General features: G+C 37.7%; 1 protein-coding gene across 1 annotated transcript in view; it reads right to left on the reverse strand.

Annotated features, from left to right (window-relative positions):
* LOC129239263 (hornerin) overlaps positions 1 to 24,238 on the reverse strand; it is a 189,755-nt gene that overhangs the window by 27,255 nt on the left and 138,262 nt on the right. The window contains exon 15 of the mRNA XM_054874635.1: positions 22,691 to 24,212. Within this exon, the coding sequence (XP_054730610.1) occupies positions 22,691 to 24,212 (1,522 nt within the window). The remainder of the gene's footprint in view (positions 1 to 22,690; positions 24,213 to 24,238) is intronic.

Here is a 24,238-nt window from a genome sequence, read left to right on the forward strand (position 1 = left end):
GTGAAAGGCAGATGGCTTAGTGGAACCAATTGCTAAGTTGCTGGGATCATTAAACGCGGCTATGATGATAAGTATGCCGTCGTAGCCGAATGGGTTGGTGCATGACTACAATTCGCAATTCACAGAAAGAACGTCGGTTCGAATCTCGGTGAAACACCAAAATTAAGAAAAACATTTTTCTGATAGCGGTCGCCCCTCGGCAGATAATGGCAAGCCTCCGAGTGTATTTGTGCCATGAAAAAGCTCTTCATAAAAAATATCAGCCGCTCGGAGTCAGCTTGAAACTGTAGGTCCCTGCATGGCTGGTACAACATCAAGATGCACGCCACAACTAGGAGGAGGAATTCGGCCAAACACGCGAAAAGGGTGTACGTGCCAATTATATATACCATACCTATGTGCTGGTCGGTTATATCGTTCGATAGAAGAAACTATAGAACTTTAATTGGTGTGCTAACAGGGCACTGCCTAGTTGCAGCGCATGCTTACAAGCTAAATCTAACTCTTATCGATGCTTTTAGAAAATGTATTGAGCTGGGTTCAAGAGAAACCCTGGAGCATCTTTTATGCTACTGTCCGGATCTGCTCACAGCTGGGTGCTCACAGCTTTGAAAGACAAGAAAGTATCCCTGAACTGGAGCTTGAGCGACTCCTAAAATTTGCGAGGAGTATGCGCATATTGAGTACTTTGATTTGCTTTCGCTATGAACCAAAATGGTCTCTGCGTGGTTTCGGCCAGCCAGTACAAGCTAACCTAACTTAGGCTACTTTTTATCCGGAAAATATTACCTTACAGTAAGCACTGGCGTCGAAATGCTTCTAAAAGTCTTATTCTTGATCGGATTGGCAAATGTTTAACACCTTAATCCAATAGATGGCGCTCGGCTCGAGTTAGTTCGAAAAATTTTGCTGTTGATCCAATTTAGTATAAGCGCAGATTAACCTATTCGCTCTTAATTCGTGCACCTAAGATTTCTACTCCCATACAAATTAATGCTCCAACTTTTTTTTATGAAAAAAACTTAGCACCGCCAAAAATTTGCCAATAAATTGCAGTATTTTTGAGTTACTTAAAACTTGCACTTTGTTATGCTAAAATTAAAATTTATAAAAAAAAAAATAGTTATTATTTTTATTATAATTTGTTAGAGTACCGGCTGGGTGTGGAATGTGCCGATGTGATGCGCTTATAATTCTGCAAAGAGGTGTAATATGAGCAGAAATCGTAGGGTATGAATTCATAGCAGATGCTACAAGTTGGACCGCCAGGAAGCGCGCGTATCGATATATTTCGAAAAATTGTACTTATGACTCGCTTTCGTTCAAATGCAGAGTCCACTTATGTGCTACTGAGCGACACTTATTTGACGATGGCAAACTCTCGGGTAATGCAGAAAAGAGAAAGCATAAAAAGACACTTAATTTATGAATATTTGTATTTACTTGCATTTGATTATCCTTAAAGGGGGATATGTAAGGAAGTATATACTCGTACACATATTTACGTTCACGACAGCAGGCATTTACGCCAAAGCGGTCCGTTTGTCAATTTGCACACTTTCCAAACTTCCTACTCACTTTTCATGCCATCGCGCACCCATCAGCCAAAACGGTATAAATAGATAGGATTGCGGCGGAAATCCAAAATATTTTCATTTGTTGCAATAAATAACTCATATTTTTGGCTTTCGCCATCCACACACATATATACATACATGCGATATGATTTGGTTTTTGTTTGTTATTTAAAGGCCTTTGTGGCGGAAAAAGCCGTCTGCAAGCATTTGCTTTGTGAGAACGCCAAAGTGCTTTGCAAAGATTGAGTGACTGTTGACTGCTGATGGGAGTAACATAAATTTGAGAACGAGATGGAAATGGAGTTACTATGCAAAGTAGTGAAAGCCCAAAACTGCCATAAAAGTGTGTGTGTGTGTGTGGAGGAAACGACAATGCCTCGAGCTTTCATTGCGCTAGATACTCATGTAAAGGCAAAATACGCTTGTGTTGCTCACACACACACACACTCAAGCATATTTAAATATTCACAAATTCCTATTCATATTGTATTTAAATCACTTCTTTCGTCTTCTGCCTACATTTGGTCGCAAGCTGTGCCAAATTTCTGTTTCTGCCTTTTTATTTATTTTATGATGATGAATATTCTGGTCGAACGTAAATTTAAATTAAATGTGTGTAGATAATATATGACGGCTTTAGGGTCTCAAGGTGATGGTGTGAGTGTGCAGAGTTGTAAGGATACGAAGGCAGTAATGCGATATTTGTAAATAAGAAATGAAGAGTGAATCAAATTTAGAAGTTTTCATGGGAAAATTTTATATTGGTAAAAAAGTAAAATTTTGTTTTGCGTATTTAAAATTTTCTTCAAAACGAATATTTTAATATTTAAATATTTTTTAAAGCATTCTCTTAGAATGAAAATCCTGGCTTGAATTTCCGGTCACCGAAGACCGTGGCATATTCACGCCAAAAGTAGAGCCATTACAAGATTTTAGAGGCTTCTTCCCTTACTATTTCAACTGGTGTCTCTAATGAATTTTATCAGGTTTTTTAAATCATTGACTGTCATCTGTTCTTAGCTTCTGCTACAATTTGTGGTATGCTTCTGGATGTTGCTGCACAAATGCTGAATAACAGATGGTAACGGGTGACTTTTTAGCTATTATCTTTTTAAACAGTTGGTTTAAATAGCTGACGCACGTTTCGTGTTTTGTTTCACTGTGAAACATCTTCAGTTTGGTCTATAATTTAACCAAGAATCGTCTCACAAACGAACAACGCTTGCAAATCATTGAATTTTATTCTAAAAATGCGTGTTCTGTTAAGAAAGTTTAAGATCCATTTTTTTATCGAAAAATTGTGTTCAGCCATGAAGCTCATTTTTGGATCAATGGGTACGTAAATAAGCAGAATTGTCGATTTCGGAGTGAAGATCAGCCAGAAGAATTCGAAGAGCTACCAATGTATCCAGAAAAGGTCAAAGTTTGGTGCGGTTTATGGGCTGGAGGTATCATTGGACCATACTTCTTTAAAGATGCTGCGAACCGTAACGTAACTGTGAATGGTGAGCGCTACCGTGAAATTATATCCAACTTTTTTTGCCCAAAATGCAAGAGCTTGACTTGCATGACACATGTGGTTTCAGCAAGATAGTGCCACATGCCACACAGCACGCGTAACAATGGACTTGTTGGGAGGCGAGTTCGGTGAACATTTTATTTCACGTGCGTTCACCTGTCAATTGGCCACCCAGATCGTGCGATATAACGCCTTTAGATTATTTTTTGTGGGGCTATGTTAAAGCTCATGTCTATTCAGAAAAGCCTGCTTCAATTAACGCATTGGAAGACAACATTAAAGCATTTATATGTGAGATACCGGCCGAAACATTGGAAAGAGTATGCCAAAATTGGACTAAGCGGATGGACCATTTGGAGCGCAGTCGCGGTCAACATTTGCACGAAATAATCTTCAAACATAAAATTATATGGACTGCACTCTCGATTTAAATAAAAATTTCATGCATTTTTCTGAATTTTACGTGTGTTTTTTTGAAAAAGTTTCCTATAGCTCTTAAAACATCACCCTTATATCTAAATAAATTCACAACATTTACAGAGAATACAAATAGACAAAATTTACAAAAACCGGAGAAGGGTCGATCGGTGTAGGTAAACGCCGGGCACAAACCGTTGCAACAACGTGCACTACTTCGACCGCTTATCACCCGCACAAACGCAGCGATTCCAGGACCGCAACAACGGCACAAATTACCGCAAGGCAATACGAATAAATCCGACGCCGGAATGGATAGCACTTTATAGTACGCACAAGCACTAGCCAGGAAATGGAAATAAGTGCCAAAAAGTAGTCACCAAACCAAAAAAGCCCCAAAAAAATTGGGACCAGAAAACGCCCCAAACAGTATGCACTAAGGAAATATAACGCCAAAAAGTAGGCACCAAAAACTAGACAGTGTTATTTCTCACTAGATATTAGCAACCACAAGGAAACACTCAGCAAAAATAGCCTAAAGTGTATCTAAGATATATAAATATAAGGTATAGCTCTCTCTCTCCTTTTCCTCTACGTTATATCTTTTTTCTTTCTCGCGGAACGAAAATGCCCGAAACGTTGCATGACCTTGAAATTTTTATCTCCATTCTCGCTCGTCCATCGACGCCTAAGAAGTTTCACTTCAAAAATAATAATTGGCATGTGCACTTCCGTTAGGTGCTTCCGTTAGCCTGGTTTCTCTTCCTATATTGCGGTGAGCGTCTTGATGTTGTTGCACAAATGAAAGAAGGGTGCCAACGAAATCTCTTAGTTGCTTAGATGCACATCAAAAGTTCGTGCTTTTCCTAATATCTTCCCTATAGTAATTGCATTCAAAAGTATGAGTTGCCCCCTAAAAAGGAGATGTGTTCTCTTTTACTGTTGAAATAATAAAATTTTCGTTACTTTGCCTTCAGTTGCTCACGGGATTTTTTAAACGAAATTCCATTTAATTCATGCACTAAGCGAATGCGAAAAGTTTGTTGTTTACTGATACCGCAATTTAATTACCGCCATTTGAAAGGTAAGCCCGATGCGTTGTAAAAGCTTTTACAAATTCCCATTTAATCTTTTTGCAAATGAAATGCAACGAATGGGCCAAAGTAGCGAATATTGAGTAATTTATAAAATGCTTTCAGCACAAACACACACACAAGCCCACAGTTAGTATCTGTTTCAATATAATATAAATATTTCCATTGAAATGTACAGCAAGTCAAACACACACCTGCACATTTTAAATTGCTAGTTGTGTGCCTTAAATGTGGCAAGTGTGGCACTACGTGTACCAAAAGCTGCAGTTAATTTGTTACATGTTGCACATCCGCCGCAGCTTAAGCTGCGGAGGTAGACGAAAAGTAGCAGCAGTGGCAGCTAATTCTCGATGCGGATATTTACAAAGCAGCTCTTAGACGCTTATGAACGTGATGAAACGCAAATACACGCACACACCCACACACACACATACGCACAGGTAAAACCCACCCGAGTGCTGACGCCTGCGACGAAAGGCCGCCATGTTGATGGATAACTTGGCTGATTACTTGGTTATTTAACTGACTTACTTGACGCAAAGCACTTATAATCGCACAGCATTCACTATATGCGGCACACTTGATTACTTGTTTACTTGTGTGTGCGTGTGTGTGTGGGAGTGTGTTTGTGCTTGCCACCGCAGCATTCAAATCAAATTTGAGATTTTCACTTTGTGCCGTTGATGTCTGGCTGACGCCTTTTGTGTTGCTGCTATTTGGGCAACACGTCCTGTGGATTTTTGCAAACATAATAACGCATATATACACGTATGCCCACATATGCATGTATACCCAGCAAGCACCGAAAAATTGTTCCAAAAAACTTTGAGGTATTTGTAATTGTCAAGTTGATGTTAGATCACTCTAAAATGGCATCAAAGGTCATTCCCCCAGTGTATCTTCAATTACAGGTTCTAAGTTGACATTAAAAACCAAAGAGGCTTTTGCATCCATTTTTTTTAATTACATTCAACTTTCATACCTATCCCAACAGCTAAACTTTTCAATAAATATATAACAATCGGAGTTTGTTTGGATCTTTGGAAATTTTGTTCAATTGCTGCTATTCATTGATCAGGCGACAATGGTAATGGTAATGATTGTACGGGTTAGGCTAAGGCCTTTATGCACTCCGACGAGTTTGATCTGTTGTGCGCCACTAATTACTTAATTATAATTATTTAGTATACCGAGGAATCGAACCAGCTCCTTAGGAGGGAGCAATTATAGGACTTCCTACTCTATAGTAGGTACGAGCCTAGGATTCTGTGTCTCCTGTGGCCTAATGTCTCGCAGTTCGTGATTAAGTGTTCCATAGACTCCTCTTTATCACAGCAGAACCTGCATGATCTTGTACCAGATAACCCTATTGTGTTTAAAATGTTTTTAACAGGCAAAGTGACCTGTAAGTGCTCCACAGGGTAATCTGAGGCCCTTCTTATCTAGAGTTGAAGTAGATTTTGCTCTGTTGGCATTGAAGTTCAAAAATTTTTATGTAGTGATTAAGACCGCTTGTGCCGTTCCAGTGTTCTGTGATTTTAGTTTGGATCCATTTTTAGGTTTCCTGTTTCATATTAATTATGTTAAAGCCGAAGAATGGGGTTGGTCGCATAAATAGTACTTCTGCCCCTTTTTTGGCATAAAAGTCTTCCTTCTCGTTTCCTTCGAGTCCTTCATGTCTATGAAATCTGATTATGAGTGGCCAGTTTGTTGAGTGCATTGTTACACTCTATTAGGAATTTTGACTTGAATGTGAAGCTATTCAGGCGATGATAATAATATTATAAAGTATAAGCAATTACAGATCCGTCGTGAAACCCATCGTACTTTTTCGAAGTTATTTGATTTACAAGTAGTGCTTAAAAAAAAACTTTTTAATTAGGTATATTTCTCAATATCGAAATGCCAGCATGCTTTTATGCCACTAAAATCTACCTGCACCATTCTTTTGCTAGTTTCCAATAAAATTATCAATGCATTTGAAGATCAAGCATAACTTGATGTTATTTATACACATTTTTCAAAAGCCTTCGACAAGGTTGATCAAACTATTCCTATGAATAAGCTCTCTGCCTTCGGAATTAAAGGAACGCTTTCAAAATTGTTCAGTAATTTTTTTAATTACTGAGAAAGCTTTTTGTAGAAATGGGTATTGCGAAATCATCCGTAATAGTAAACGCGTGCGCTGGTATACCTCAGGGGACGCACTGCAGTCAACTGTTATTTCTCATTTTTATTAATGATTTACCAATTCACATTCTTAACGTGAAATGTTTAATGTTTGTGGACGATGTGAAGTTGTTTTTGACAATCCATAAAGTGAGTGACTGTAGTAATTATCAAACTGACATTGAATGTTGAGTGGTGGCTTCGATAGACCCCTACTGTTCGATTGACTAGCTGTCGGCTCTTAGAAGGTATTTGCTCCTTCATTAAAAATCATCTGCCGTTCGCAAGTGGCATAAAACTGTGAGTCTTTCTGTTTGAGGAAAAACTTTAAGGAGCTCAGCGAAACACCCAACAAGAAGGGACATGAGAGCGATGCGTTAGCGAGTGGCGAATATATGACGCAAGCAACATAAATAAATTAGCCTGTAATGTCTGGCGTGAAAGCACTTAATGAGCGTTAGTAAGATTGCGCTCAGACTAGACTAATTCTCTCGATTGCATCCAAATACTTCGATATTAGGCTTATTTGGGTCCCTGGCCACAGCGGCATAGAGGCAAACTGCTGAGCTGATGAGCTGGCTAGACAAGAGATCCTGGATACGGTTTCATCGCTAAGCAGGAGGATTGGGGTTCTCTTGAGAACCTGTAGTCTAGTCCAGGAAAGATGGGCCTCGCGACAACCCAGCGAGTGATGAACTAGTACGCAAATGTGCAAAATCGCGAGATCTTTCTGGTCACGGGTAGATCGAGTTAGCCCGAGGGAACTTCGAAGGCTATAAAAGCCGCAGCTCTCGAATTTGGTAGGTATCCTTACGGGACATTGTCCGTTAGGTGTTTATGGGATGAGACTTATTATTGCTTCATCTGACATCTGGGCTCTCACGGGTTCAAATATCATACATCTCATAAAATTCATCAATAGCTTGCAGCGGCGGTTAATACGAACGTAATTAGCGACTGTTGGTCGTCATCCACTAATCCAAAGCCTCCTCTTCTTATTTCCATCTTTTTCGAGAATCAACAAGTTGAACTCAAGCGTTCATTGTTCATTGGGTAGTTACAGGCAGTGCAGGCGTTGGAGATTGTGATTGAGGTGCGTATGATGAGTGGATGAGTTGTGTGAGTTTGTTGTTTGTTTTGTGTACATTACATTGTCTGCGTGCTGCGGCGTAAGTAAATAAATGTATGCCTGTATAAAAGTATTGGAATCTGTTTGCATTGGCATGATTGGCATACTACCCTCAACCTTTTCATCAACAAAAAGCACGCACACTGACATACAAAGCTGTATATATGTATGTGTGTGTGTGTGCTGAAACAAGAAGCCTAACAAGAATTTAATTAACTTCAATTTATTTTCGGCTTTATTCAAACACTCACCAAATTGTACATATTTGTTTTTTAACATCGACGTGCATAGAGATGCCTTTTTTTAAATATGCAAGTTTACATAATTACACACATACATACATACATGCGCAGTTAATAATGTCTATATTTACTTAGTGCCAGCACTTTAAAAATTGCAACAACACAGCTTTATTGATATATATATATATATATGTGTATATATAATTGACGCGTACACCCTTTTTGGGTGTTTGGCCGAGCTACTCCTCCTATTTGTGGTGTGCGTCTTGATGTTGCTCCACAACAGGAAGGACCTCAGCATTATTGATGTGTATTACAGAATTATTTATTCACTTATAATCTTTGCTCTCCGTTGCCAACTGCTTTGAAATATTTTTTTTATTATCACATAAGGTAAATGACCGTAAGGTAAGTTTGTTTAGGCTGACTAATATTGGTTTGTCGAAAAAATAAAGTAAAAAATCACTTGTAGATGACCTTTAATTCGAATAACTGGTATACAAGATGAAGTCCAAAATAAACAAGATGTACGTCTTGAAAATGTCTTTGATGGTGCCATCTTTTTAATGAGTCAGTGCGATGGAAGTTACATCCCTAGCTTGGTTCCAATAAAACCTTGGCGATATTCGGTTCAGTGGAAGCGAAGTTATTGCGTCTAAAGTGTCAGTATGTTTGTGTCATCGGTACAAAAATGAGTTTCGACCAAGAGCTAATATAAAATTTTGTTTTAAAATCGGTAAAACGTTTACCGAAACATTAGAATTGATAGAAAAAGCTCATGGCGATGATTGTCTATCTCGTGCCAGAGTTCATGAGTGGTTTACACGATTCAGAGATGGTTGTGAGGATATAAATGACAATAAATATACGGGCCACCTAAAATCAGTAATCACCGAAAACTGCATCGAAATTGTTCGTAAATTTGCCAAAAATGAACCGAAACCATAGTTGAAATTCATGGAATCGGAGTTGAATTTCTCCAAAACATCGATTCATCACATTTTAACTGATCATTTGGGCTTACGAAAGGTCTGTGCACGTTTCATTCCGCACAAGTTAACTGAGGACCAAAAATTGCTCAGAATTCAATATTCGAAAGGCCTCATTAAAGAGGCGAGAAAGGACGACAACTTCCTTAACAACATTGTAACTGGAGAGAAAACGAGGTGTTTCCAACATAAACCTGTAACTAAGGGTCAAAATGCCGAATGTAAGGCCCCAGACCAGCCAGCACCCAAAAAACTGACGTTTGGAGAAGTCAAAAATCATTTCGATGCGTATTTGTTTTTACGATTCCAAGGAAATTGTCTACAAGGAGGTCGTATCAATGGGTAAATCGGTAATACAATTTTCTATCTTGGCGTTTTGAAGCATTTGTTGCATTGCATTCGTCGAATTCGTCCTGAATACCGCGAAGGAGGAAACTGGCGCTTATTGCATGATAATGCACCATCCCATCGATTCACTCTTTTGACTGATTTTTTGACTAGAAATCGCATTTTGACCATCAATCACTCACCGTATTCACCTGATAAGGCTCCCTGTAACTTCTACCTATGCGAAATGGTAAGGGAAACGTTTTGCGCCCTTTTGTGCCATTCAGGAGGCTTGTACCGACATGCTGAAGAACATTCCGGATTCCGGTCAATGACCTCAAACACTCTTTCGAAAGGCGTTCAGATCACGTAAAACAGTGTATCGAGGCCATTTGCAATGAAAATAATCATTCAATAATTATCAAATAATTTTGAGCCGTTAGAAGCAAAGGTGGGTGGTATGCCCATAGTTCAAGCAAATTATTTTAGTATTATAATAATTTTAGTTTATTCCCGTAAGCCCCCTTTTAAGATATAATTCAAGCTGTGTTAGATTAGATCCTCGAGGAAGGATGGTATACGAGAACTTGACGAACTAAATGCCCAGAGAAGTAATCAGCTTTTAGGTAACCATTTTCTTAAAGTATTATTCTAAAAAATATTGTGTGAAAATTTGAAATGAATCCGACAAATACTTTTCGAGTTATTCAACAATTAACAAAGGGAGCTCGGAGCGTTTTTCTCAAAACTATGTTTTTTGAACTGGTGATCACTGTCACTTAAAAATGGCTTGGTAGATTTCAATAAATTTTATACTGCTTTAGAAAAACATAAAAAACTTGTACCTTGTCGATTTTTTATTTTTTATTTCAAAATTTCGATTTTTTTTAAACAATTAGTTGTCGGTTTCTTCCTTGAAAACCGCCATATTGTTAAGGGGACAGATACCTGTAAAACTTCGAAAACAATTTTTTTTTATATATATCCTTAAGGAATATGTTACAAAACTTTTAGAACGTAAATTGAAGTATTTCTTATATTATAGATCATCAACCGTGACGACTCTATTCTTTGCGTTCGAGCGCTGGGAGAGGTATAGTCACGTTGTATTCAAACTTTAGACGCGTTTTTCTCAAAACTATATTTTTCGAATTGGCGTACACGATTACTCGAAAAGTTATTGAGCGATCTCCCTGAGATTTTGCATACATATTTTTTATGATATTCCTTTCTATGTGAATTTACAATTTCGAAAATTTTTCAAAAAAATTATTTTTTCGAAGCAAAAATAGTACACAGGGAAACAAACTTCATTTTTTTCAAGCATTTTATTCCGCGAATTTTTAATTAAATTATGACATTAATAAACAAAAAAAGTTTTGGTTTTTTGCATTCAGATCACTGACGCCGATGCTACAATGTCCGGCGATTAAGAAGCCCCGCTACGACCTTCCTGGAAGAATTGAGTGTACATCCATTTTAAATGATTAAAATAAAAAAAAAAATTATATTATTATAGTGTATAAATAAACTGTATGCCAATTTTGAAAAAAATATATTGACTTTTTCATTTTAAATAATTTTAATGAAAATCAGGGAAAATATGGCCGTTTACAGGTATCTGTCTCCTACAGGGTGGGCCATATAGCGTTTGCTTTGGTAACACAAATGACATGTCAAATGTGTTCATAGTTTACTTAAAGGTTTGACATTTACGAAATGGGACGCTATACCCTTGAACAAAATTGGGAAATATTGAAAACCTATTTCCAAAGTGGTGAGTCTTCTTCTTCTTCCGCGGTTACAGTAAAGGGCGAGCGTTACCGTGACATGCTCAACGACATTTGATTTCAACCGGACGGTGCAACTTGTCACACTGCCAAAGTTCCACTCGAACTTTTAGCTACCGTTTTTGAAAACCGAATAATCAGCCGAAGTTCCGATATCAATTGGCCGCCTCGGAGCTGTGATTGGACTATTTTTTGTGGGAAGCCGTTAAGGACAAATGCTATGCGAACCATCCAGAGACGATTGATGCTTTAAAACACGAAATCCAAGTTGCCATTCATGAAATTGGAGCCCAAACAATCGAAAATGTGCTTAAAAATTGGGTTGATCGAATGGCCTACTGTAAAGCCAGTCGTGGCGGTCATTTGAACGATATTATTTTTCATTCAAAAATGACAATGTTCAATCTTTAAAATGAAAAAAAAAGTTTGAAAAAATATTGATTAGTGTTTTTTTCATAGCCGATTCAAAAACCAAATTTTACATGGCCCACCCTATACATTTCGAAAAAAAGCTTCGATTAGGCACAACAAACTAATAAAACTAATTTCGCTTGTCCGATTGATTTTAGATGACTCTCCAAGAACTTGTGGTGATCACGAGAACAAACAGCGATAACTTTTACAATTATTAATTTTTGTTTTTGAAATTTTGCTAAAGTCAAGTCGAAAGACTGATACTAATATGATTTTATTTTTGTAAAATAAGGCAATTGACTAGCAAAAAAAGTTATTTAAAATCATCATTTTTTCGGGCCTCTGACTACCCCTTACCTCTTAATTCAAGTTATATACCAAAATATTTTTCATGCGTAGATAAAAATTTAAAAACTTTAATAAAACAAAAGACGCATTAAAACATTAATTGCACCAATTTTTTCTCTGTCGAAACTAAAAATTGTTTTACATTGCCAGAATTTATCATCAGCTTACTCCTCCTCCTCCTACTACGTATTAACCTTCCTGCTGGCGTTGCTGTAACAAAACAAAACTTAATTTTCTCGATTTCGTATTCTAGACTTACAAACACTTCATAGCCTTAACTACTTTCCAATCGATTTCCCCGAGGGTAAAGCAAATATTACAAATATCCAATTTCTATGCAAGTAAATAACAATTAAAAGTGATTTTGTCAGTCCGAAGATGTAGCTAATCTTGTAGCAAATGAATTGCCCTCGCTCGCAGCTCAAAATCCAGCGAAAACTCGAAAGTCATCAAGAATTGCCTTGATTTGCAAAATTACAATTCTCAGCAGAATTCCACGCTGAATTCAGCTATTCATGAGATGATCTGAAGTATTCACAAACTTTCTGTTACAGCTGGGGGGTAAAATGAACTTTTCTCAAGTTGTCGAAAATTAGAAGCTCATCTTAATTATTCGCCAAAGCTGAGTAGTTGGCTGCACATTTGTATATTTGTGTTTGTTGAAGGAGAAGACTTATATAAGTACATACATACGTAAGTATGTAAGTGTATATGTATGTGTATGCAGCTTGTAGCTTAAACGTTGCCAGCTAATCGTAAATTCTAAGGTCATCTACGGCTAAAAACAATTTCCGTTTTTTATTTGCCCTGCTCGCAATAAAACAATATTAGGTAAAACAAGCGTACCGAGAGGAATGATTGCAAACGTTGCTAGAAATATCTAGCAGGCTAGGTGAGCGGAGCGATGAATTGTTGGTATAAGAGGTCAGTACTGTAAATTGGAATGGAATGGTTTCAGTGAGCCTGTGCACTTAGCTTCGAATTCATGAGGCGCTTAAGTGGAAGTTTGTGTAATTTAGAATGCCTATATGGACCACTTTAAAACTAGTGTGGAAATGGCTTTTCAATTGACAAGGTCAAACTAGGTGCATAAGAGGAGTTAAAAGTATGCATAAAACTAGTCCACATATGGGGTTTCTACTGTCTATGATAATCATAAGTGACAGCAGATAGTTAATATAGAATAAGGTCCCGGAGTCCATTTACATTACTAAAATAATTAATAAATTGCTTGGTGGACTAGGTAACATACTAACTATTCTACTAAACCTAGAACTATTCCAAGTTTATATCTTCTATTTAAGCACACAAAATGTTTGTCATAAATGATTTGTAGCCAAAATGGTGTTTTCAGCGGTATTTTCGAAAAAAATTCACTATATGGGCATATTGCCTTCCGGCATAGCCTCCTTGTCATAAAGATTGTTTTCCATCCAATTTGGACGTTGCTTTATTAATATTAGGCTACTGTGCACTGTGACCAAAATAGATCTATTGTGCAAAGTCTGCAGAGGTACCCTATATTTTAAGACTTTTTGAAAATTTTACCACATTTTGGCGTTTATTTTTCCATAGTTTATATGGAGAGACGGCAGTACCACCAAGGTGCTGCAGCTTTTATAAAGAGTTTGTTTGTTGTTGTTTATAGAGAGTTTGTTCTGAAGTTTCAGTGTCCATTTCACAGAATCGACAGATGTTGGTTTCAGAGAGCCCAATTTTGTTTAAGTGGTATCTCAGGCTACAGTGGCCTTTTAAATACCCACTTACAAGTCTTAAGTCTCTACTCTGCTAAGTCAAAGTGGCTTATCAGAAATTCCTCTGTAAGGAATTGTTTCACTTGTCGCTGACCGATAGAGTTTCGCCAGTGTTCAACGAACTTCTTCACCTCCCACCTCCTGAGAATTTCGTTGATGTGGCCCTTTGTAAGTCCACAGATGGTCCGCTATTTCATATCCCTCGTGTCCTTCGTGTCCAGGAGCCCAACCTAATAATAATGAGGTGAAGTTCCCTAAGATGTTGTGAAGGTTCAGGCAGTCATGTACCATTTTTGAGGGGATTGTAGTTGATAGGGTAGGGCTTTCAAACTCACCTGACTATCTGAAAGTTTTAAATGTGAGTTCCTCTCATTTTTCTACGGAGACATTTCCTCACGCATATTTCAATCGGATAAATTTGTATGTGATAGAATTATTTTACCAGGCCGTACGTTCTTCAATGAGAACTTGGAAGTTTCTGAAGAGAAATCAAGATAATATATCCACCCTTTAAAGAATAGGAGTATGTCGGAGGACTTCTAAGATCTTTATATGCCCTTTCATATATCCACTTTTTTGGTCGGAGTTGCCGTTTAGACTTAAGGCGCTCAAACATGGTTCGTTAGCAATTAAGATGGGAAGCGATGGTATACATAGAAGCACACCATGCGTTAGTTGGGCGTGTTTTCATTGATCCTGTTATACCGACGCAGATCAGGCGGTACAATTTGTTGAGATAATTTACCGCGTTTCGTTGCTTAAGTTTAGACCACAATGCTAGGGCTGCAGAAGTGACTAGGGATTTAACAACTGCAGTGATTACTGGGGCTGAGTGCCCATGTTTTCCAAAAAAGCCTTGTGCGGGCATAGAATGTTCTTGTGGCTTTTGCATTAACTTTTTCAAGATGAGAGTTCCAAAGGAGCGTTTTGTCACGGTTGATATCGAAATAGTTCGCTGCTGTGGAGAGTTAAAGAGTGGATTCATTTAGGACAGGACATTTAATCTTGGTATTCCTTTTCCTAGTGGACGGCACTACTTTTCAATAATAGTTACACGACTGTGTATTGCAGTCTCAGTATATTTAACTTGTTAGTAGACAAAATGAAGTTGATGCCTTGGGAAACTAAATAGGTTGCTCTCCCTTATGTGCTGATCCAAAATTTTTTCCATAGTTTCCAGGAAAAATGAGCTAAGGTTAATTGGTATGTATGACTTAGGCAATTGTTCGAGTTTTTTCCCTACCTTTGGAATAAATACAACCTTTACCGCAGTTCATTTCGTAGGTATGTATCCTAGCAATAGGCAAAGTATGGACAATGTATTGGACTCCCCGTTAAATGCATTGGCAGAACACTTACTAGGAAGTAATATAAAGTCATGTATGTCATTCCTCAGGCGATACTTTGAAAGGAGAAGAAAGTTCGCCAGTACCAAAATAATGTACGATTGAAGCATATACTCGTTTTTGGACCACTCGTAAGGTGATAAATAAAAAGAGTAGTTGAAGAATCAATTTCAGACAAATGCATTTCCCTACAGGGTAATTGCGTAGGTGTGTGTGCGTATGTGTCATTCAAGGAAGGAAAATCTTTGGCATAATTTTCCAATAAAAATAAATTGTGCGAAATGTTTTCCCTTAAGTTGGGTTCATCATACGCCAACGGAGTGGAGAGTAGAGCAAAGCAGAATGTAATCGACAGCAAAAGTAGCCAGTCAATGTGCCATTCGAAGCGAAAATCTGCAAAGTAAGGAAACTAAAGAAACAAACCAAGCTGCCAAGAGCGAATTGTGTGTATACGAACTTGAATGACCCTGGCAGAGGCAAATCAAAAATTATGACAAACAAAAATTCTCCACACTTCGGGCGGAAGTCAATAAATTTGCTGGTTTAATGGCAGCAACTCAATACACAGCAAGCGTGCACTGCGAATGTGTACATATGTAGGTGTGGCTATGTGTGTGTGTATGTGATTTGATAGGCACGTATGCAATGCAGGCATGTGTGCGTATAAATGTTATTGTAGGGCGTGTTTGCTTGTGTGAGTGTGTGTTTGTGGTTGATAAGCTTTTGCCGCCTGTCCTGTACGCACAAAATCCATGTCCATGTCTGGCTGGAGAAAAACACGCCAAATCATGTCGACTGTTTATGGTATGTAGTAGCCTGTAAGTATGCTTATCTTTTTTTTTATTGGGCTTGCCATTTTCTTTGATTTTACTGTTTTTCTCAATGTTTTGTTGTAGACAATAAAATATCGGATTAATAAAATTGGTAAATAATAAATACCATATTATGGGACTTATTGAATTTTGAGTGATAATAGAAAGTTGTATTTAGTTAGTGTTGTTGTTATCTTTTATGACTGTGCGATAAGACCGAAAGAGTGGGACCTATTTTTTATTGCTCACATTAGAGGAAATATGGATATGGCTGGTGCTGATATATAAATACTTTGTACTACATTTCGCCGATTTTCGTAAACAAGAGCTGCGTGTAGGTATGTATGCATGAATCTCTAATAACTGATTTTATGTTAACAAACCGATAAAAAATTCTCCAAATGTTCGTTCACTAAAATAAAAATTAAATACATTTAAGAAAATTACTAAATTTGAGTATTTTTCATGGAAAGAAATTTAATCAAATTCGTTACAGAAAATTAATTTTAATCGAATATACAAGGAGAAGCGTGAAATGGTCTACTAAGAGATAAGCGAATTTTTTGCAAACTGAAATTCTGGACTAAATTGCGAATCGTTTGTACATACATACTAGGGATGTAATTTTTTTCGATTTTTACTATTCCGGGGTTATTCGAATGTCAATATTATAATACTGAGATCCCGTGAGTGCAGGCTTAGATTCGTTATTTAGATATTAATGCAGTGTTCAAAGAATTTCTTCTCGTCCCACTTCCTGAGAAATTCGCTAATGTGGCCTTTTTCAAGTCCACAGATAGGCTCTAGATCAATTCAAGGCATGTTTGCGCCCTTATTTAGCAAGATGGCCCCCATTAACATTTCCTTCATGCCCCTCGTGTTCAGGAGTCCAACCTAATAATATTGAATTGATGTTTATATGGGCTCATCTCACTATTCTACGGAGACATTCTCTTACACATATCTCAATGGCCTGTATTTCTGCCTCGTAGGTTGTTTGGCAAAAACCCATTGCAATCGATCAGAGCTATCAAAGCTATAAAAATACGAAAAAAAATTCTTAGGGCTGCTGTTGAGGTGTTTTTCAAAAATAACCAAAATAAAATTATTATACAAAATTTGTAACAAAAACATATTTTTATTTCGAAAAAAAATATTAAAAAATTTTTTTAACAAAAAATTGATTTTTGAAATAAAAACCAATTATTTTTTGAAATAAAAAAAAAATTATTTTTTGAAAAAACAAAAAAATTTATAAAAATAAATACATTTAAAAAAAATTTTAACAAAAAATTAGTTTTTGAAATAAAAACAAAATTATAAAAAAATGTTTTTAACAAAAAAGAAAAGAAAAAAAAGTTTATAAAAAAACTTTATTTCAAACAATAATTTTTTTGAAAAGAAACATCGGTTCTTTTGAAAATTTGTACTTTTTTTCATTTTAAGATAAAAAATATGTTAAAAAAAATGTTTAATAAAAAACTGTATAACAAAAAAAAAGTTCAAAAAAAAAAAAATAAAATAAAAAAAATTTAGTTCAAAAATACAAAAAAAAATTATTTTTTAAATAAAAAAAATGTATAAAAAAATGTATAAAAAAAATGTATAAAACAATGTATAAAAAAATTTGTATATGAAAAAAAAAAACAAATAAAATAAAAACAAAAATGTATAAAAAATTTTATTTCAAAATATATTTTTTAATTTTTTTTTATTAAAAAAAAAAAGTTTATAAAAAAATTTTATTTCAAAAAATATTTTTTTATTTTTTTGTATTTTTATTTAATTATATTTTTTGTTAAACATTTTTCTTTTAAATGTATTTTTTATCCTAAAATGCAAAAAAATTTCCAAATGTTAAAAAGAACCGAAGATGTTTCATTTAAAAAAAATCTATACCATTTTCAGCACTGATTAAATATGAAAATTATTAAATGTTTTCTAAATATTTTTCCAATTCATGTGTTGCTTTACTCTGAGCTATAACAGTTTTTAGAAGAATTGTCCAAAACACTAGAATCCTGGTGTTTTCCTAAAATGACAAAAATGTATTCCGAAAAATATTTAACAAAAAAATGGATACTTTTTTCCAAAAATGGGAATTTTTTTCTAAAAAATTTTTTTTGTAAAAATTATTTCTTACCCTAAAATTAAACAAAAAAAAATTTTAAAAAGTTATTTAATTTAAAAAAACGTTTCATTTCATCATCAATCATTAAATTAAATTTTCTCCACTTCAGTTCTTGTTATACCCTGAGCTGCAAAAGAAAACAATTTTTAGAAAAATTTACGAGAATATCCAAAACACCAAGATCACGCGACAAGGAATCGCTCTAACTCAAATTTTAAAATATGTCCAAAATCGACTGATGGACATACATACCTACATACATAACTTGAATGTTTAGAGAAGTTGAGTAACTCTAGAGCGAGTCAAGTTCTCAGCAATTCTAATAAGGCTGGAATAAAAATCGCATACTCGTACAATTAGAGCCTTTTCGGCTCAGATGAGTATGCCATTATTTGCCACAAGGCAACGTAGTTATTTGCTCGACCACTTTGACTGCAAAAATTTGAGTGAATGCTTTGAAAAAATAGAAAACCTCAAAGGGCACAAATAGTTTTATTAAAATTATGCAGAAATCCTCCATATATGGCTTCATTCATGCATTCATGGCCTCATTTTGATCCTTTACTCTATGATAAGTTTGCCAGTAGTTGAGCACGAAGATTTTAGAAATGTATCGAATTTCCACGAGTACCAGACGATAATCACTTTAAGTAATCGGAGAATTCATAAATGAAATGGAAGTAAGTTAGGCAAATTCGGTAAGTTATTTTTTTAATTAACACATTGATTGCCATGTTGCACGTTTTTGTACCACGGAGTGCCACGTGGCACGAAAGCGTACAACAATGGCTGTTTCCCATATGGTCTCATCCTTATTAATTTTTTAACCAAAAAATAAGTTGTTAATTTTTTGGAAATAATTTCCTTAAATTCTTCATGTGTAATAGATATAAAAATAGTTACGCTTATCAAATATATGGATATGTAAAGTTATAGACATAAAGTTTAGCACAATTTAGCCTAAGCAGTTATGTAGTTTAGTATTTTCACAATTATACATAATTAAGTATAGAAAACACAACAAAAACGGTAATCACAAAATCAGTTAACCCGTATTCTGCACTCATAAAAAACCTATATGGGTCAATATTGCCTAATATAGATATGAACGAAAATATTTTGATAATAATTCAAGTATTATATAATTTGTTTATTCAATAAATATAAACTTCATTAATAAAGGTGTGTGTGTGTTTCCAAAGAAAGAAATTCATTTCCAAGCCCTTTAATGAATATGCGGCGTTTAAATTTTTTATTTTCATTCAACTTAGGGTCCATTTCGTTAAAAGTATAAAAGCATTGCAGGCACTTATATTCAGCATATTGCAAAAGAACGATTAAGGTCACCGATTTGTTGTTCCATTGCAAGTGTAAGAGGGTCGTTTGAAAAGCTCGTGCAAAGGCAGGGAGATGACACGGCCAGCATATAACGAAGATCACCCACCAAGTTTCCACCAGATCGGTATATTTCTTTGTGTTTGGCATTCATTTGAATCGAGGAAGTCGAGTATTTTTCCTTTTATATCACGACAACGCACGCAAAGGCCTTAGCAGTTGTGATTGTAAAATTAATGGAAATAGGATTGAAACACATTTCACATCCCCCCATATTCTTCTGACTTGGTTAACCTGGATCCCTCGCACTAGGATATATTGCCCAATTTGGAAAAATGGCTAGCGGGAAAAAGATTTTATGCAAACGTCTACTTTTCAGACTTTCACAAATTCTATTAGGCGAAAGTGAACAACAAACTGGAACAGCGTTGGACGAAGTGTACGAACCTAAAAGGAGACTATGTCCAACTGTCCTCTATAGTGTCGCAGAGTTTGAGTGATCAGTCAATTAGCTTGTTTTTGACATTTAATTATATCAGTCAAACGCAGGTGAGCTCTGCGATTTTCACTATGGATAAAAATATCGAGCAAAGAATTTGTCTTAAATTTTGTGATTTCGTGTTCCTAACGGGATTTCGTGTGCCGAATCGTTAAAAATATTGCCGAAAGGTTATGGCGGTTATTATCAAAAACACGGGTCAGCGAGTGGTATAAGGCCTTTGCAGAGGGCCGAGAAGTCCTGGAAGATTTGCCCCGATCTCGTCGCCCATTAACGTCTTCGACGGATGAAATCGTCGACAAAGTCAACGAAATGGTGCTGCAAAACCCTCATTTAAGTTTGAAGGAGGCAGTTCATGTCTCACGAATCAATTCGTAATATTTTACACCATCAATTGGGCAGGAGACGCGTGGCTGCTCGACTCGTTCCAACCGACTTGAAATTTTTGCAAAAAATTCATCGGAAGATGGTGGCTGAAGACATGCTTGAGCAAGAGAATTCGGACCCAACGTTTATCCAGCGCTTCAGCGCATCATAATATATGATGAGACGTGAGTATATGAGCTTGACATCAAAAACAGTCAACAGTCAGCTGAATGGCGCTATCCACATGAGCCGAAACCCAAGAAACCACATCAAAGTCGGTCAAAAGTGAAAGTCATACTACTCGTTTTCTTTGATTATCCTGCAATCGGAATTCATTCCAAATGGTTCTGCGGTAAATAAAGAATATTATTTGGAAGTTTTGCGACGTTTGAGTGAGAATGTGCGTAGGAAACAACCTAATTTGTGGAAAGAAAACTCATGGATCTTGCACCATGAAAACGCACCGTCTGACAAGGCTCATATTGTGAACACTTTTTTCACCAAAAACTCGACAAATATCATCGAACAACCACGGTATTCACTGGCTTGGGCCATTGGCTCCTTCGGGCCCTTCAAGTCGTCTGGCCCTGATGGCATCATACCTACCCAACTGCATAAATCTGCGGAGGTGTCATGCCGTTGGCTGAGCCCTATATATGCGAGCTACGTAGCCAGGGGCTATATACCGGGATCTTGGAGGGCTGTGAGGGTTCTGTTCATACCCAAGACTGGCAAGAGCTCACATGTCTCCCCTAAGGATTTTAGGAGAATCAGTCTCTCACCTTTCTTACTGAAAACCCTTGAGAGCTTTGACCTACCCATAAGAAGCGAAATTCCTCGGGGGCGTTTGTCGCATACCCAACATGCTTACTGCAAAGGCAGATCAGTGAGAACGGTCGTGGCAGAGTGGGAGGCGTCTCTCTCCGCCGGCAAGTGAGTTGCTGGAGGAGCTGGTGAAGAGGGGCTGTAGAGTGATTGCCTACGCGGATGATGTGGCATTAAATGTTAGAGGAAAGTTTATAGATACCCTGTAAGATTTAATGCAGGGATATCTGAACGTAGTTGTTCGATGGGCAGCGGACTGCGGCTTATGGGTGAATCCTCTTAAGATGCAGCTCGTCCTTTTCACGAGGAAATATAAAATACCTAGAGCCCAACTCCCCTCGATGAGGGGCGCTCCGTTGCTGCTTTCTGACAAGGTGAAGTACCTAGGTCTAATCCTTGACAGTAAGTTAACGTGGAAGCCCATCATTGAGGAGAGAGTAAGGGAGGCAACAATAGCATGGATACAAGGGCACAATTGCCAAAAGATGGGGCCTCTCGCCTAGAGTTGTATTTTGGCTCTTTAACACCATAATAAAGCCAGTCTTGTTATATGGAGTCGTTGTCTGGTGGAACTCACTGGAGATGATGACATCATTTAAAAGGCTAGAGAGAATTCAAAGGTCTGCACTCATTGGAATCAGTGGGGCGCTTCGAACGACTCCTACACTGGCGCTCAACGCAATGCTAAATGTGGAACCTATAGACATCGCAGGCAGAATTGCCGCTACACGTACCGCAATCAGACTGAGGGGCTATATGTATTGCTTCGAATGGAGCCCATTTTGATGGCGACAAAATACATTTTAATGATAAAACAATTGTGTGGCGTTTTATTGAACAATTCCCGGTACTTTTTTGACAAAATGTAAAGACAACCAACGTTTTTGAATGTTAAATAAATGTAAAAATGTCTCATCCGCTTATTCGCGTAAGTTATAAGGAAATATTCATTACTAATAATGGTGTGGGCAATTTTTAGCCTCGTATACAGGATAAGTGCTAATGCGTGCTCTTACATAAACATACACACATATATGTGTAATTTACAAAAACAAAAATTATGCTGAAAATTATTTAACGAATATAAAATAGCAAATTAAGGAATGCAATGAAATGTTAAACATATAAATAAAACAACAATAACAAAAACAATGGTTGCAAACAAACACAAACACTTGCACCAAACCGCCACACACACACACACGCACGCACGCACATTTACGCATATTTGGAAAATCGGCAAAGCAAAAAGTAATTACCAGCTAACAGAGTTCCCACAGAGTGGAGCACTTCATTTGTACGCGTGTGCGTGTGTGTTTGTGCGTCGATGCTCCAGAGTTAACAAACAAAACAAACGAGGGGTGCGACGCAAAAACAAAACAAAACGAAAAAAAACACAAGAAAATCTGTACTTAGTAGCACGCATACACGTATTACAAAAACAAAACAAAAAACAGGAAAACAAAACAACGTGCAACGTGCAACGAGCTGGTCATGCCACATTTAACGCCACATGCCACATGCTGCATGCCGCATGCAAAAGACGCTTTCAATTTCCAATACGGTTTTCGATTTGATGAGCCTCATTTTTGGGCGATTTTACTTACAGTTTGTGGCTGCTGCGCTGACGTTGATGATGACGCAACACTGGCATGTTGCAAGAATACTAAAGGCCCTACCACTGCACCTGTGCCACCACCACCACCACCGCTACCTGTGTTGTTTGCGGCCTTGTGCAGCAAAGATTTTGGTTGTTGCACGATGGGCGGCTTACCGTTGTCGAACTGGTAGTAGAGTACATCGGTGGCAGGTGCAGCACCGCCATATAGCATTGCACTCTCCACACCAACTCCACTACCACTACTTTCACCACCGCCGCCGCCGCCGCCGCCGTATGTAGGTTTATAGAGCGTTGGCTGCGGTGGTGGTGGATCGGCGGTTTGTGCGCCTGAAATGTGGTAAGCTGACATTTGTTGATGCCCCTCCGTTGGTGCATTTTGCTGTTGCTGCTGCTGTTGCCCTGTGCCACGTAGAAAATCGGGCATTTGTGGCATTTTGTAGTTGTAAATGTATGGACGTTCGTACTCGGCGCCAAGTGCCGATGACCCGCCCGTGCCGTGATGGATATAGGATAGAAAGAGATCGGACTTGGCTGGGTGTAGACGCGAATCGAAGCCACCCATGCCAGCTGTGTGTATGGGCGCTGGTGTGTGATAATAGCTGGCTCCCGGCAATTGGCCTGTAAGTAGTTGGGTTTTGGTAATAGCCTGCCCGGAGTAACGTCGTGTGGGTACGCCGATGTCGGACTTGGCATCGCGCTTCTTGATGTGCAGCCCCGCGACCGATGGGGGACCCTGATAGTAGTAGGGCGCCGCCGGCGTATTTGGCCATTCGACGAAACTATCCATACGATTGGTGCTAGAACTTAAATTACTACCACAACCATAAGCATTACTACTGCCAGCACCACCACCTGTAATATTACCGCTACTGCCATTACCACTACTAACATTATGGCCGGTGGCAGCTGCCGCGCCAGTCGCTTTGCCGAAAACATTATTCAAACTGAACTTGTATTGATTATTCTCGAATGTGGTGTAGTTCAGTAGACGATTGCCAACACCACTGCTACTGTTGCTATTGTTCGATTTGTTGTTGGTGTTGGAGTTGTTATTCGAGTTTGCGTTTGAGTTTGGAATTGCGGCTTTTGAAATGCATTTCTCATTAGTATTAGTAAGGTTAGTTGCCGAATGGTGGGAGGAAGCAAGGGACGAGGGACCATGGGTATTGGATGAGGTGTGTATGGGCGCCAACGATTTGCCCATTTGATAGGCGTGGCTGGTGTGTGAGTTGGGATTGTTATAAATGGGTTTCGATTGCGATGGTTGTTGTTGGCGTTGTGCAAAGCATGAAGTTTGGCGAGGCGGAGCTTGTTGTTGTTGTTGTTGGTGTTGCATTTGCTGATTACTCACAGTTTGTTGCATTAAGATGTTGTAAGTAGATGTGCCGCCACCGCCACCGCCACTGCCTCCTCCTCCACCGCCGCCGCCGCCGCCAATTGATTTGCGATGGCTGCCACTGGAGGCGCCCGAAGATTTGTTAGTTCCATAGCGGGTACTATCGCTAGATCTAAAAATAGTGAATAGGATGGAGAG

Source organism: Anastrepha obliqua, chromosome 1 (assembly GCF_027943255.1).
Source record: "Anastrepha obliqua isolate idAnaObli1 chromosome 1, idAnaObli1_1.0, whole genome shotgun sequence".
NCBI classification, from domain to species: Eukaryota; Metazoa; Arthropoda; class Insecta; order Diptera; family Tephritidae; genus Anastrepha; species Anastrepha obliqua.